The sequence below is a fragment of the Salmo salar genome, chromosome ssa13, assembly GCF_905237065.1.
Source record: "Salmo salar chromosome ssa13, Ssal_v3.1, whole genome shotgun sequence".
NCBI classification, from domain to species: Eukaryota; Metazoa; Chordata; class Actinopteri; order Salmoniformes; family Salmonidae; genus Salmo; species Salmo salar.
The window spans coordinates 30,544,743-30,560,034 of record NC_059454.1 but is presented as its reverse complement, the minus strand read 5'-3'; the positions used below and the strand labels follow the sequence as shown (position 1 = coordinate 30,560,034).

The window sequence follows — 15,292 nt, the reverse complement described above, 5'->3', positions numbered from 1 at the left end:
AAATTGTTTGGTGTCAGCATTTCATTTTTTTGTAGAATGTCCTTTTAAGTCACCATACCTGAGCTTCTCAGTCCTTCTACATAAAAATTATCCTGGGGAGGACCCTGAACCCCCTAAGCAAGGGGACTGGAATTGGTCAAACTAAGTTTAATACAAAATTATCATCTTTCCCTAAAAGCATGATGGTCATGACCTCCTTACATGAAAGGGGAGGTTACTCTGGATTTGGGGGCTCCCGAGTGGCACAGCAGTCGTAAGGCTCTGCATCTCAGTGTTAGAGGTGTCACTACTGACACCCTGGTTTGAATCCAGGCTGTATCACAACCGGATGTGGTTGGGAGTCCCATAGGGCAGCGCACCATTGGCCCAGCGTCGTCCGGGTTTGGCAGGTGTAGGTCGTCATTGTAAATAAGAATATGTTCTTAACTGACTTGCCTAGTTAAATAAAAAAGGTTAACGTGTTGATTATAGTTACCTTTTTACGCAGTTCATTTTTTCAACTTACATTTTTTTCGCCCAAGTGTCTGTGCTTCCGCACCCTTTTGAGCGCAACACCGGGCACTCTCTGTGGTCTCACCAGCTGTAGAGCAGTCTGTCTCCATCCACTATGCGCACAGTTATGAGCAACTTTGAAGGGAAACTTATAGAATGTTCAAACCCAAACACTTTCTCATGCTTTTCTTTAGGTAACAGTAATACAATTTGCACAGAAGTAGCTAGCCGGGTATGCTAATGTTGGCTAGCTAACCAAACAAGAATGTTTAGAGTGCCATGGCTGAATGTCTAGATTCAGCAAACATTTCCTACAATGATTTTAACCAGAACAGAACCAATTCTAGTTTGTTGAAAAACATGGATAAGAAGTAGCGTAGGCTATATCTAATAGTTGTAGCTATGATATTTTATATCAGACCTAGCTAATTTTATTTTCTTAGAATACAGTTTTTGTTCCCTGACAATAAAAATGAACTACAACCAATGTATAGTATTTTTTATGAAAATGCAATTAATGGTAATTAATTAGAGAACCATGCGATTAACTCAACAAGGGAAAATATTTTTGGACAGCCATGTCTTGACTTGATCCATACAAGGTGGGCGCAAAGCTTTCAAACCCTGAAATTGAAATTCACTGAAATGATCAACAGCCCATAGAAACCATTGGCTATGTCCGAGTAACTTTTTTATGAGCACTTGGTTGACTCACTGTTTATAGTCTGTTATAAATGATGTATGCTAAGATGAACTTTGGAGTCAATGACCGCAAGGCAAACGGAGTTATGTCATGGTTGGTTTTGGGTTAAGTGAATGGACACAGTGTGTGGCTCGTGTGTAGTAGCACCGATCTCTTAGGCTGCTAACTTAAGAGGCTCCCAGCAGCAGCAAGGTGACTGGGTGTGTGCGTCTGCTCCACCAGGCTCTTAATGCCTTGAAGGTTACCACACCCTGTTCCCCTTCACCAAGGGGTTAATTAGCAGCTCTCCTCCCAATCGTCCTCTGCTTGTTCACTCTCATTAGGTTAATCTGTCTCTGTCCTTCACCTCCCTTCCCTGTATCTTCCTGTGCACTAGAACATCTCCTTGCCTACCCGCCCAGCCTGCCTCAGTCCTCTACCTCATGCCATGGGGAGGAGCTTCCCTTGTCTTCCCTCCCCTCTGCGGTTTACACCACAATAACCCACCAACCTCCCACGTCAATCCACGTTGAGTCGTGTCTACTTGTTTTTACATTTACGTTATTTTAGCAGACACTCTTATCCAGAGCGACTTACAAGGGCATTTAGGTTTAAGTGCCTTGCTCAAGGGCACATCGGCCGATTTTCTTCACCTCATCCGCTCGGGATTCGAACCTGCGGCCTTTTGGTTACTGGCCCAACAATACCAGCCACCTGTTCATGTGTACGGGTTCTGATTCATTAGTTGTCTTTTTCCATTTACAATAAATCAGGTCTGTTTTAATGGTATTGTTAATATGAATAATGTTAACATACAGTGCCTTGCGAAAGTATTCGGCCCCCTTGAACTTTTCGACCTTTTGCCACATTTCAGGCTTCAAACATAAAGATATAAAACTGTAATTTTTTGTGAAGAATCAACAACAAGTGGGACAGAATCATGAAGTGGAACGAAATTTATTGGATATTTCAAACTTTTTTAACAAATAAAAAACTGAAAAATTGGCCAGCCCCCTTAAGTTAATACTTTGTAGCGCCACCTTTTGCTGCGATTACAGCTGTAAGTCGCTTGGGGTATGTCTCTATCAGTTTTGCACATCGAGAGACTGAAATTTTTGCCCATTCCTCCTTGCAAAACAGCTCGAGCTCAGTGAGGTTGGATGGAGAGCGTTTGTGAACAGCAGTTTTCAGTTCTTTCCACAGATTCTCGATTGGATTCAGGTCTGGACTTTGACTTGGCCATTCTAACACCTGGATATGTTTATTTGTGAACCATTCCATTGTAGATTTTGCTTTATGTTTTGGATCATTGTCTTGTTGGAAGACAAATCTCCGTCCCAGTCTCAGGTCTTTTGCAGGTTTTCTTCCAGAATGGTCCTGTATTTGGCTCCATCCATCTTCCCATCAATTTTAACCATCTTCCCTGCCCCTGCTGAAGAAAAGCAGGCCCAAACTATGATGCTGCCACCACCATGTTTGACAGTGGGGATGGTGTCTTCAGGGTGATGAGCTGTGTTGCTTTTACGCCAAACATAACGTTTTGCATTGTTGCCAAAAAGTTCGATTTTGGTTTCATCTGACCAGAGCACCTTCTTCCACATGTTTGGTGTGTCTCCCAGGTGGCTAGTGGCAAACTTTAAACGACACTTTTTATGGATATCTTTAAGAAATGGCTTTCTTCTTGCCACTCTTCCATAAAGGCCAGATTTGTGCAGTATACGACTGATTGTTGTCCTATGGACAGAGTCTCCCACCTCAGCTGTAGATCTCTGCAGTTCATCCAGAGTGATCATGGGCCTCTTGGCTGCATCTCTGATCAGTCTTCTCCTTGTATGAGCTGAAAGTTTAGAGGGATGGCCGGGTCTTCGTAGATTTGCAGTGGTCTGATACTCTTTCCATTTCAATATTATCGCTTGCACAGTGCTCCTTGGGATGTTTAAAGCGTGGGAAATCTTTTTGTATCCAAATCCGGCTTTAAACTTCTCCACAACAGTATCTTGGACCTGCCTGGTGTGTTCCTTGTTCTTCATGATGTTCTCTGCACTTTAAACGGACCTCTGAGACTATCACAGAGCAGGTGCATTTATACGGAGACTTGATTACACACAGGTGGATTCTATTTATCATCATTAGTCATTTAGGTCAACATTGGATCATTCAGAGATCCTCACTGAACTTCTGGAGAGAGTTTGCTGCACTGAAAGTAAAGGGGCTGAATAATTTTGCACAGCCAATTTTTCAGTTTTTTATTTGTTAAAGTTTGAAATATCCAATAAATTTCGTTCCACTTCATAATTGTGTTGATTCTTCACAAAAAATTACAGTTTTATATCTTTGTTTGAAGCCTGAAATGTGGCAAAAGGTCAAAAAGTTCAAGGGGGCCGAATACTTTCGCAAGGCACTGTACATATCGGGGGTAGGAGGAATTGGGTTCTGAAAGAAGCAATTAATTTGACTGCTTTGTCTCTGAGACAATAATGTGATTGAAAAGGAGGCCTAATGTCTGTTATTCACTTTTACTCATCAAATCTATAGCTGTTATACTATGGGAAGTAATCAATTGCTACTAGATGCTTTTGAAAATGAAGGCATTCCTCAACGGTTTAAGGTTTTTAGGCTTCCCTATGTCAAATGGCCGTACAGTGTGAAGTCAAGGCTTGATACAGAACTAAATGTTTTGCTTTATAGGAAGAAATGCCTTTAAAGCTCTGGTGCAGAGTCTAATTTCACTTCCCTCTCCCCTTGTCACTGCGTGTGCTTGAGATGATGGAACCGATAGGACTGGCTGGAAAATGTGAAGTCTGCTTCCCTCGTCCTCCACCTCTAAAAATAGCCGGCTAAGAGTGAAGGCAGCAGTGTAGAGACACACTATCAGTGGGGCTGCCAGATGTTTCAACACACTCCCACCACCGGAACAGAAAAATCCCCTCCTGAATTAGGCGTGGGCGATATACTGGGGTATTTTGAAATACCTACGTTGTTTTTCAATACCAAAAATAATAATGTATTATTTTGGGGTTGGGGCACCCCTGCCTCGCTCGGGTTGCGTTATGTCCTGTGCTTACTGCTTATAACTAACTATAAGTTAAGTATAACTATAAGACATTTAAGATGTCAAATCTAGCTCAGGGCTCCAGCTATGCATTTGGTTTGCTAGCTAAGTGGATAAGTTTCTTGGTTACAGCAATCCCCTTCTGGATCAAGATCCCTGTTGCCTTAATTGTTTTGTGCGCCAAAATGTTTTGGGGGTAATACTGTATACCCCAGTATGGTATAGAAGCGTTATTACTGTATGAAAATCTGGATACCGCCCAACCCTATTCTTAATCAGACTTCTGCCACCATCATAGAGCTCCCCCACATCACCAAGGTATACTCCCCCAGCTGCCCTCCCCCTCTCCCCCCCCAATTCCACTTCTGCCAACATTTATAGAGGCTCACACATTTCTGCCACCATGGTTGGGTTAATTGCCGTCAGTTTGACCAATTTTGCTGGTATTTATTCCATCTCAATTTGAATATTAACGCCCATTTGTTTGCATTTAATGGACTATTGTAAGAGGATTTACAAACGTATTTTGTCCACCAGTATCCAATATGGTCCAGTTAATACAGCCTAGACATCCCTAAGCCTATTCAAGGCATCCTGTAGTTTAGAATACTCACAGTAGGCCTTTCTACTCACTTCCACTTTTTCTTGTAAGTGTATTTAGTTAAAATAGCGACAGGTTTTTATGTAGAGTTTGGAGGTCCATGTCTGTATAGCTTTGGTTCTGTGAAAAGGCCACACGCATGTCCTGCTAACTGGCTCTGACACCAAGGCTCTCGTCAGGGAAAAGACAAGAAGAATTAGAGATATTACCATGACACATTTTTATCAACAAGATTAGGGGGCTAAGTCGCATTGCTTAGAATCAGACATAGTTAGCCCCACGGGCCAATCAGGTGGCAGGTAGCTGATGAGATGTGTCAGGTGTTTGAAGGAAAAGGTCTTGTCATTCAGAAGGTCTCCAAGCTCTTAGGACCCACAACCTGTATAGAAAAGACAGAGCGGAAGGGAGGTAAGGAAAATCCAGACAGGATGGTAAATGTTTTGTACAACTGTGATAGTCTACATCAGCCATACTCAATAGGCAGACCGCAGTCCAGATCCGGACCTAGAATTGGGTCAATGCAGCCCCCCCCCCTAAAAGGGTTGGTGTTGCTTGGGTCGCATGGTGGGAGTTTGTTACAACACCGATGAATTAAAATATCTATCCGGACCTTTACCACCTAGGACGTTTGTGACCGGACCTTCTCAAATAGAATTTGAGTACCCCTGGTCTACATACAATTCAGAAATGTGGATATTAGTAGGCCAAGTGTTTCTTTAACTGTGAGTTGTTAATGACAAAGGTGGATGTAATGGTTGGCACAAAAGTTTAAAGAAATGCTCTACTTTATATCTATTACCTACGTACATTGAAGATTGTCAGCAATTTCCTCCATTGGCTGAATTCATTTACCCATATCGTAATCAATCCTATGACTCGTAAAGCCGGAAGCCTGTTAATGTACGAACACAGACCACAATTTGTCTTGTAAAAATCAATGGCAACTGGTTGATATTGACAATGGGCTGTTTATTTTTCTGAATCGTTTGGTAGAAATGTAAGATGAGCATTGTTGCATAGTGCTCGTGGTAGCATTAGTGCTTAGCAGTCTCCATCAGCCAATAATGATCTTGAACCCAGACAGTCAATATGCAGAACTTTCAACTTGTAGCATTTATCACTACACTAAGTAGCCTATATGTTTGTTTTTGTATTTCCTGTTCTTTCTCCAGAGAATGTGTCAGGGATAAGCCCGTTGACCAAAGGATTGGGGTCAGCGGGATAGCCACTGCTTTTAGGATCATCAGCAGGTTTTGTCTTAACCGGATTTGGCTGGAGGAGCTGAATCAACTGTGTCCCAGGATTACAGGGATGACATTGGAAGGAAAGTTCTGAGCCCACTGACCAGGGCCAGAGCATCTGAGAGCTGCACTAGTGCCTACCCTTCTCACCTGAGCACCTCTGGGCTAGAACTAACTCACAGAACCTACTCGGCTCCTCTCGTTTCACGCTCCAGCACTCTCTCCGTTCGGCAAGCCAAAGGAGGGGTATGTTCTCAAGGGTTTCGCAGACTGAATGGATTTCCGCCAATGGATTTTAATTTAGCCTCAGTTGTCCAGGAATGGCTACCGGCCGCCAAGTGCCAGATGTTTGCCTCGGGTTGGCCAGTGTATAGAGAGGGCGAGAGATTTTGCATAATAAAAAAAAATACGTGATCTTTAGCACAAACTAGCTGCAGAATCCTGTTGCTAGGTAACCGTTTCAGGCTGGCAAGGACACATCTTGGGTTCTCTAGAAAGGGTTGGGATTCTGTGATTCACAGTGAGTTTGTGTGTGCCTTACGGATCTTTCAGAGGGATGTTGTGATTCTGAGCAGGAATATGCTTTGCTGTGTATTTTACTGAAGCTAGTGTATGCTGAGTCCAAATGGTGAACAATTTCTTCTCAGCAGTTATTTTCTTAGATGTTACATGAACACTGTTTCAGTTTCTCCTATCTTTCACAGCACTAAGGTATTAGCTTGAACATCTAAAGGCTACCATTTAGAAATAGCAGCTTACCATAGCATGGTCTCTGGAACATTCAACCCTAGTTGCCCTGAGCTTGTCCTTGCTGTTTCAGGAATTGCGTCTCAAGCATATTGAGCCTGTCTCAGGGATTTAGACCATCACTTTGAGCTGATGGCCTTGTTAGGGCCCCTGTAACAGCTGTTTATTGAGCTGCCTGTGTGTACCAGACCTGGGTTCATAGAGCAAGAGTTTGCCTGGAATTGGACTGGGTTTGTACTTTTTAGGACTTTATCAAATACAGTTTGAACCCTGGTCTGGTGAGTACCGCTAATTGCTAATAGGAGAAACGGTGTGTGACCAAGGTGTTGAGCTTGTCCCTCTTTCTTGCCCCTCAGATCAGCAGGAGTCCCGGCGGCGGAGCGAGGCACCCCATTAGCAGAGGAAAATGAGCGAACTGGACCAGCTACGCCAGGAGGCCGAGCAGCTCAAGAACCAGATCAGAGTATGTCCTCCACAATCGTCCTCTCCCTGCTTTCTTCTCATAAATGCATTGGGGAATGTCTGTGCATTGATTTTACATGGCACCACTAGAGGGAACTACAATTCACACAGCTGTACCGAAAGTCTAACAAAAACATTGTTCTCAGTTGAACATTACGATTAAAATTGTAGCACTTTAAAATGCTTCGAACTTCAAACTATAACGTACTCCTGCACCTATTTTAGTCACAGCCAATTCTCTCTCAACTCGCTAGCTGCTGTGAAATCTCTCTACAAGATAGTAGCAAGCTGGATAGGAAAAGTGAGAACAGTTTAATTTGTGATAAGTTGTCAGTTTTGATTAGGGCTGGGAATTATATATATATATATTGCGACTCTTACGATTTTATATGTATTGCGATTCAGTACTGTGGTTTTATTGTGGTTCCATGGTCCAATCATATTGCTCACTATGTCTGCTGCAAAGGGGCAAGAGAGCCTTGAGGAAATACGCCTGATCATTCATGGAAAATAAAAGTGCTGTAAACAAATTGGCTTCCTATTTAAAATGAAGGTGTTGAACAACCTATGAAGGAAGAAGTCTGGAGTTTTGGTGCAGGAACAGTCAAACTCGCATCGTTTTCATAGTGTATCCTAATTCAGCCGAATGAACATAAAGTTACACTCACAGGGCCTAGTGCCCCACCTTCCTTGCTTTTCTCATGCGATTGGCCCCACCTTCCATACTGAGTGATGACAGCACTATGCATGTTTGATTAAAGAATAAGGAATTAGAATACTCATTTAGTTAGAGCTGTGTTAGAGCTGTGTTTGAGGCTGTAGTATGTTTGGCTTAGCTCTTACCTCCCTGCCTTTTTCCTTATCCCACTATGATTCAAGGATACAACAATGCAAACACAGATTCAGTGTGTGTGTGTATAGCTAGATTTGGGTAGTGTGCTGTGGGTAGATTTAACAGTGAGTTTGTCGAACAAGTTGGAGGAATGTAAAGTATGTTAGTGAGATTTATGTAAATGTTTGAGTGTGGTCTGTTCAAGTGTTGCATGTTTGTATCCTTGAGGTGCTGTTCTGTTTTGTGTGTCTCATGAATCATGTAATAGCTTGAAATATGTAGTCTTTAGCTGGCTAGTGTGTCCAAAACATGAACACCTGCTCTTTCCATGACAGAATGACCAGGTGGAAGCTATGATCCCTTATTGATGTCACTTGTTAAACTCACTTCAGTCAGTGTAGATGAAGTGGAGGAGACTGGTTAAAGAAGGATTTTTAAGCCTGGATACAATTGATACATGGATTGTGTATGTGTGCCATTGAGGGGGAATGGGCATGACAAAAGATTGAAGTGCCTTTGAACGGGGTATGGTAGTACAGTAGGAGCCAGGCACACCGGTTTGTGTCGAGAACTGCAACGCTGCTGGGTTTTGCACTCTCAGCAATTTCTTGTGTGTATCAAGAAGGACAACTCTGGAGTCAACATGGGCCAGCATCCCTGTGGAACGAACGCTTTTGACACCTTGTATAGTCCGTACCCTGACAAATTGTCCTTGTATAGTCCGTACCCTGACAAATTGTCCTTGTATAGTCCGTACCCTGACAAATTGTCCTTGTATAGTCCGTACCCTGACAAATTGTCCTTGTATAGTCCGTACCCTGACAAATTGTCCTTGTATAGTCCGTACCCTGACAAATTGAGGCTGTTCGGAGGGCAGAAGGGGGGAGGGGTGCATGCAAATCAATATTAGGAAGGTGATCTTAATGTTTTGTAGAATGTGTATAGCTTGATTATTTTTTTTTGTGTGTGTCAGTGTGCTACTGCAATGATTAAAACAGTTTGTCTATATAGGTTTAGCGTGCTGAGTTTGTCATATGGGTTGAGCAACTAGCACATCCATTGGCACAATAATCTGACCGTTCACATTTATCTTGACTTGAAAGGAAATGGTTTAGGGAACAGACAAGATTTATGATTGATAAGGGTATATTAAATGGGTACTGGGATCAGTCAAAACTGAGCCTAAATAGGTGGAGTTAGAGGTACAATATACAGACCCCTTGACCTTGTTCCACTTTTTTTTTAGATTACAGCCTTATTCTAAAATTGATTCAATTGTTTTTTTCCCCTCATCAATCTACACACAATACCCCATAATGACAAGCAAAAACAGGTTTTTACTAATTTGTGCAAATTTATATTAAAAACTTCACATTTACATCAGTTTTCAGACCCTTTACTCAGTACTTTGTTGAAGTACCTTTGGCAGCGATTACACCATCGAGTCTTCTTTGGTATGATGCTACAAGCTTGGCACACATGTATTTGGGGAGTTTCTCCCATTCTTCTCTGCAGATCCTCTCAAGCTCTGTCAGGTTGAATGGGGAACGTCCCCACAGCATGATGCTGCCACCACCATGCTTCACCGTAGGGATGGTGCCAGGTTTCTTCGACCTAATGGTTTGGGTTTTGCTCTGACATGCACTGTCAGCTGTGGGACCTTCTATAGACAGGTGTGTGCCTTTCCAAATCATGTCCCATCAATTGAATTTACCACTGGTGTACTTCCAAGTTGTAGAAACATCTCAAGGATGATCAATGGGAAACAGGATGCACCTGAGTTCAATTTCAAGTCTCATAGCAAAGGGTCTGAATAGTTAGGTAAATAGTTTGTTTTTAAATAAAAATCTAATCCTGTTTCGCTCTGTTATTATGGGGTACCGTGTAGATTACTGAAAGAAAAGAAAAAAATAATCCATGTAAGAATAAGGATGTAACCTAACAAAATGTGGGAAAAGTCAAGGGGTCTGAATACTTCCCGAAGACACTGTATATTCAAAAGTATGTGGACATACCCGTTGCTGACAGGTGTGTAAATTTGAACACACAGCCATGCAACCTCCGTAGACTAACATTGGAAGTAGAATGGTCTTACTGAAGAGCTCAGTGACTTTCAACGCGGTACCGAAAGGGTTCCACCTTTCCAACAAGTCGGTTCGTCAAATGTCTGCCCTGCTAGAGCTTCCCCGGGCAACTGTAAGTGCTGTTATTGTGAAGTGAAACTCTCAAGGAGCAACAACTGCTCAGCCGAAATGATAGGCCACACAAGCTCACGGAACGGGACCGTTGAGTGCTGAAGCACGTAGCGCATAAAACATCTTCCCTCGGTTGCAACACTCACTACAGAGTTCCAAACTGCCTCTGGAAGCAACGTCAGCACAATAACTTTCAGGCGTTTCATGAAATTAGTTTTCATGGCTGAGCAGCCGCACACCATCCTAAGATCACCATGCGCAATGCCAAGCGTCGGCTGAAGTGGTGTAAAGCTCGCCGCCATTGGACTCTGGAGCAGGAGAAACACGTTTTCTGCCATGATGAATCACACTTCACCATCTGGCAGTCCAACGGACAAATCAGGGTTTGGCAACTGCCAGGAGAACGCTACCTGCCCGACTGCATAGTGCCAACTGTAAAGTTTGGTGGAGGAGGAATAATAGTTTGGGGCTGTTTTTCATGGTTTGGGCTAGGCCCCTTAGTTTCAGTGAACGGAAAGCTTAACACTATAGCATAAAATGACATTCTAGATGATTCTGTGCTTCCAACTATGTGGCAACAGTTTAGGGAAGGCCCTTTCCTGTTTCAGCATGACATTGCCCCCGTGCACCAAGCGAGGTGCATACAGAAATGGTTTGTCGATCAGTGTGAAGAACCTGACTGGCCTGCACAGAGCCCTGACTTCAACCCCATCAAACAACTTTGGGGTGATATTAGAACGCCCACTGCGAGCCAGGCTTAATCGCTCGACCTCACTAATGCTCTTGTGGCTGAATGGAAGCTAGTCCTCGCAGCAATGTTCCAACATCTAGTGGAAAGCCTTCCCAGAAGAGTGCAGAATGTTATTGTGTCAAAGGGGGGACCAACTCCATATTAATGCCAATGATTTTGGATTGAGATATTCATCAAGCAGGTGGCCACATACTTTTGGTCGTGTAGTGTTAGTAAGTGGTAGTGTTTATCCGGTCAGTGGGAATGGTAATTGTCTCCGTGATCGCTGAAATTATTGGCTCACCGCTTCGATTAATTTAGGTGGATTTCTTTGAGATATTGTTACGTTATCAAAAGCGTTTATGTGGGATAGAATTGACTTTTTATTTTCTTTCTTTGAAAATGAAATGGAACTTTTTTTATTTTTCTTTTACCTCCAGGATGCCAGGAAAGCGTGTGCGGATGCTACCCTGTCTCAGGTAAGACCCCTTTCCGCCTTCACCACTGTTGAAACACACACAGATCCCTTATAGTGCAGTTGAGACACGGGGATGGGAGGGATGTTGAACCACTGAAGTCGACCTCATTAAAAAGGATACAGGTGACGGGTCATGTTAAACGTGTTGTCAAAGCTGAGTAATGGTTAAATTGCGATAGGCGATATGCACTGGGGTTCAATGAGTCCACAGCTCAAAGGCTGAGCATAACTAGCAGGAGAGATGGCTCACTAGAATAGAGCCTGCTCTCGCTAGGCTCTATGTGTCATCTAGCCAACCAATCCTGGAAGCAGCAGCACCCACTCTATACTTCTGTAAATGCAACATCATGGGAGCTGGTAAGGAAAGGCATTGGTTTCACAGTAGAGAACCTAGTAAAGGGCATCCTCATTTCCCATGGAGATACACAGCCTATTGTGTCATGGTCATTGATCGTTTTCCCCTTCCCTTCAGATCACAGCAAACATCGACCCAATTGGCCGAATTCAGATGCGCACTAGACGGACACTGAGGGGGCATCTGGCAAAAATCTATGCCATGCACTGGGGCACTGACTCGAGGTAATCTTATTTAGCCACTTTCTGTCATTATTTAATCTCCCTCCCCCCCAAAAAATCCAGGAAGTGACCATAAAAGTTGTTCTCTGTATAAATTGTCTTGTGTAGTTTTCCTGTATAAAATTATTCCAAGATGGCTACCCCCCCAAAAGAAATTCTGTAATGGTGTGTGTTTGTGCAAAATAGTTAACTTACACGGGTTTTTGTGTGTGAATATGGTCACAGGAGTGTTTTTGTGTGCGCTTCTATGTTTGTGTCGCATGTGTACTGTGTTTGTGCCGGTATCAGGTGTGTGTGTGTGTGTGTGTGTGTGTGTGTGTGTGTGTGTGTGTGTGTGTGTGTGTAAGGGGTGGTATATGCGGGTAGGGAAAACATTCAAAATGGAGTCGTCCTTTGTTTGTGGTGTTGCTGGCTGCTCTTCCCTGAGTGCCAGTCAGTGCTGGTGATTCCCGTGTTCCTGAGCATAGGGGGGCATCCTAGGAGCCCCCAGCCCAGTCCTGCAGCTTTCACCTCACCTCAGTAACCAGCCAACTAATTACAATACCGCAGGTGTGCCGCTTCGCGCCACAGAGATGCCACACCCCACACACACCAAACTGCTTTGTTGCTCCGATTCCTTTTTATCGCCCCACCCTAATTAAAAGAATAGACCATTCTTAACTGGTGAGCTCACAATGACGCAACAGAAAAATTATTAAAAGAATTAGTCCCCATCAGTCACCCCTCCATTTTATGTTAACATGTATTATGGCTGTGACTGTCATGTAATTTTGGATGATGGTAATTCACCGTAATAAGTTAGAATAGCAAAAAATAAATGTACGCACATTTTTTCCTCCGCTCCTGACTGCATGTGCTGCCATAGAGAAATAATGAATAGAACGGGAATCCTCATTCAAGTCAATGATGGCATAATGGATGGACTGGCGGTCATTGCAAGTGTCCCCATAGGAGAAAAGCAGGAAGTAAAATATGTGCTGTGATTTGTTCATTCAACTGACATTGCAACAACAACAAAAAATATCCATTGCATGATCCACATCATTGAAATTAACATTCTACATTACCATGAAAAGTATTGCATCACAATACCAGGCAGCCATTGCGTGTGTACCCATGAGTTTACCAGTGAAATTTCCAGGGTTAGAGGTACCCTGACCGTTCTATTCATTCTCGTTCTGTGTGCTGCTGCTGCATTGTCGGGGACATCGCCCAGGCAACAGAGTAACAAAGAAAAGTTTCACGTTGTTTAAGAGTCCGTTATGGCAGAAACGGACTCAACCTCACAAATGCCCAGTTGGCTGTTTGTTACACACACACACAAAATTATATATTTTTTTACAGTTCACTTTATTTTCAGAGCGGTTTTCATCCATGACCGTCAGTTACACGGTTATACGGTAATTGTGCCAGCCCTAATGTTTGTCTTTGCTTTGGTGGGTTAAATAATCTAATTAGTCTACCTGTAGCGAAGTGCAGCTGTCCAAAGAGAAGGCATAATGAAAAGAAGTATTGACCCGGAGTCGGGTGCTATTTCTGCACAGTGTTCCTCCCACTGCTATTTATAGCCCCGTGCCCTGTGGCTCTCATTTAATTGACTCAGTTTATAAAGGGGGGAGTTCCAACTCACGTTATGCGTGCGTAAATGGAACCTAATTCCCTTTTTATGCATTTTTCTCTCATTGCGTATTCTGACCTTGAACTTATGCATGAGAATAGTATGCTATTCACCTGCTATTCATTTGGGGTGGAGGTGTGTCTACAGATGCACCGTAATCTGACCTTGACTTAATGCCCTAATAATTCTACCACCTTTACGCGTGAGAACCATGAATAAGGTCACGCGAACCTGTGGTTCCAAGTTTAAAGCGCATCAACTTAATTTTTTCTGATAATCTCCATGCACTGTAATTTATAAATTGATAAGAGCTAGCTTAGTATTCTGTTAGAACGGAATTGTAAATACACACAGCAATTATTTTAGATTTTACCTTATGATCCCTATAGATGAATGTGAAATCAGTCATATGGAATCAAACTGAAAATCATAACATGGTCATGTAGGCCTATGGGGAGCCACCGTCAGTAATACCCACATGCATTTATAACTGTCACTTTAGTGTTCGTTTCCTTCAATTTATAGTCTTTACCTTTCCTCTGTGATGTCCGTGTAGTTGTTCCTGAGGGTCGCTAACAATAGTGGATCATATTAGGCAGGGCATAACCTTTTTGTTTTGATGCACTTTCCCGTTTGTGGCAGGTAGTTTTAAAAATCTACCAGCCACTCAATGTTTTTTCCAGCCAAAATATTTTCCCCCCTCTAAAATTACACCAACAAAACACAGAAAAAACTGATGAGCAAGCTTTATAATGTTTCTAAAACAAATGTATTACTAGTAAGAAGTCATGTGTAACTTTCAAAATACAGAAATCGTACAGGGATGATTTCAAAATGCATCATACGGGGATGATTTCTGTATTTTGAAAGTTACATATAGTATCTTTAAACTTGAGTGCTGACAAGCAAAACATTTGGGACTATGTCAACAATGGACTTATGAAACAAATACCAAAATATAGTTTTTGGGTGGAGTTTTCCTTTAAGATAAATGTACTGAAAACTCTATTCAATGCAAACTCCAAGAGAAAATCTGTTGGCCAGCAAGTGGGAGGGTTTTCAGAGTTTTAATTACATTTATTCAGCACGCACAAGGGAACCATGCCTGTAAAACCTGTTACACACCTACATAAGGTAAGTCTGAATACGAACTACTGAGAAGTGCGTAGCAAAGGCGTACATTTCCTAAGTCTGAATTGTGCCCAATGTGTTTGTCAGAGTGGGAGTGCTGATCTAGGATCAAGTCAACATGTCTGTTATTGTTTTCATTGTACGTTTCATTGGTCTGAAAAGGCCAAACTGATCCTAAGTCAGCACTCCTACTCTGAGAGGGTTTATGAATATGAGCCCAGGACTCCTTCAGGTTTACACCACAGATTTATGAACCATAGACTTAGTGAAGAGGAACGCCTTCAAAAGATGGCGTCCCAGTCTCTAGCCCAACCCCCTCAATGATGACCCTCAATGAGTCTGTCAATCGCCAAACCATCTCAGCCACATTTCCAGTTACTTCCTACCAGGATTATCTTGGACAGCGTGAGTTTTAACTGCTGCCTTTTCAGGTTGTGCAACGCAGCAGACAATAT

At 42.7% G+C, this 15,292-nt stretch overlaps 1 protein-coding gene across 2 annotated transcripts in view; it reads left to right on the top strand.

Moving 5' to 3' along the window:
* Positions 1 to 15,292, top strand: part of LOC106566880 (guanine nucleotide-binding protein G(I)/G(S)/G(T) subunit beta-1) — a 71,028-nt gene that overhangs the window by 35,200 nt on the left and 20,536 nt on the right. The window contains exons 1-4 of one of the 2 annotated variants that reach the window (XM_014135412.2): positions 6,058 to 6,314; positions 7,172 to 7,278; positions 11,475 to 11,513; positions 11,985 to 12,091. In XM_014135412.2, the coding sequence (XP_013990887.1) occupies positions 7,222 to 7,278; positions 11,475 to 11,513; positions 11,985 to 12,091 (203 nt within the window). In that variant the 5' untranslated portion in view covers positions 6,058 to 6,314; positions 7,172 to 7,221. Of the gene's footprint in view, positions 1 to 6,057; positions 6,315 to 7,171; positions 7,279 to 11,474; positions 11,514 to 11,984; positions 12,092 to 15,292 lie in introns of those variants that run through there. The other variant, XM_014135411.2, reaches the window with a different exon arrangement.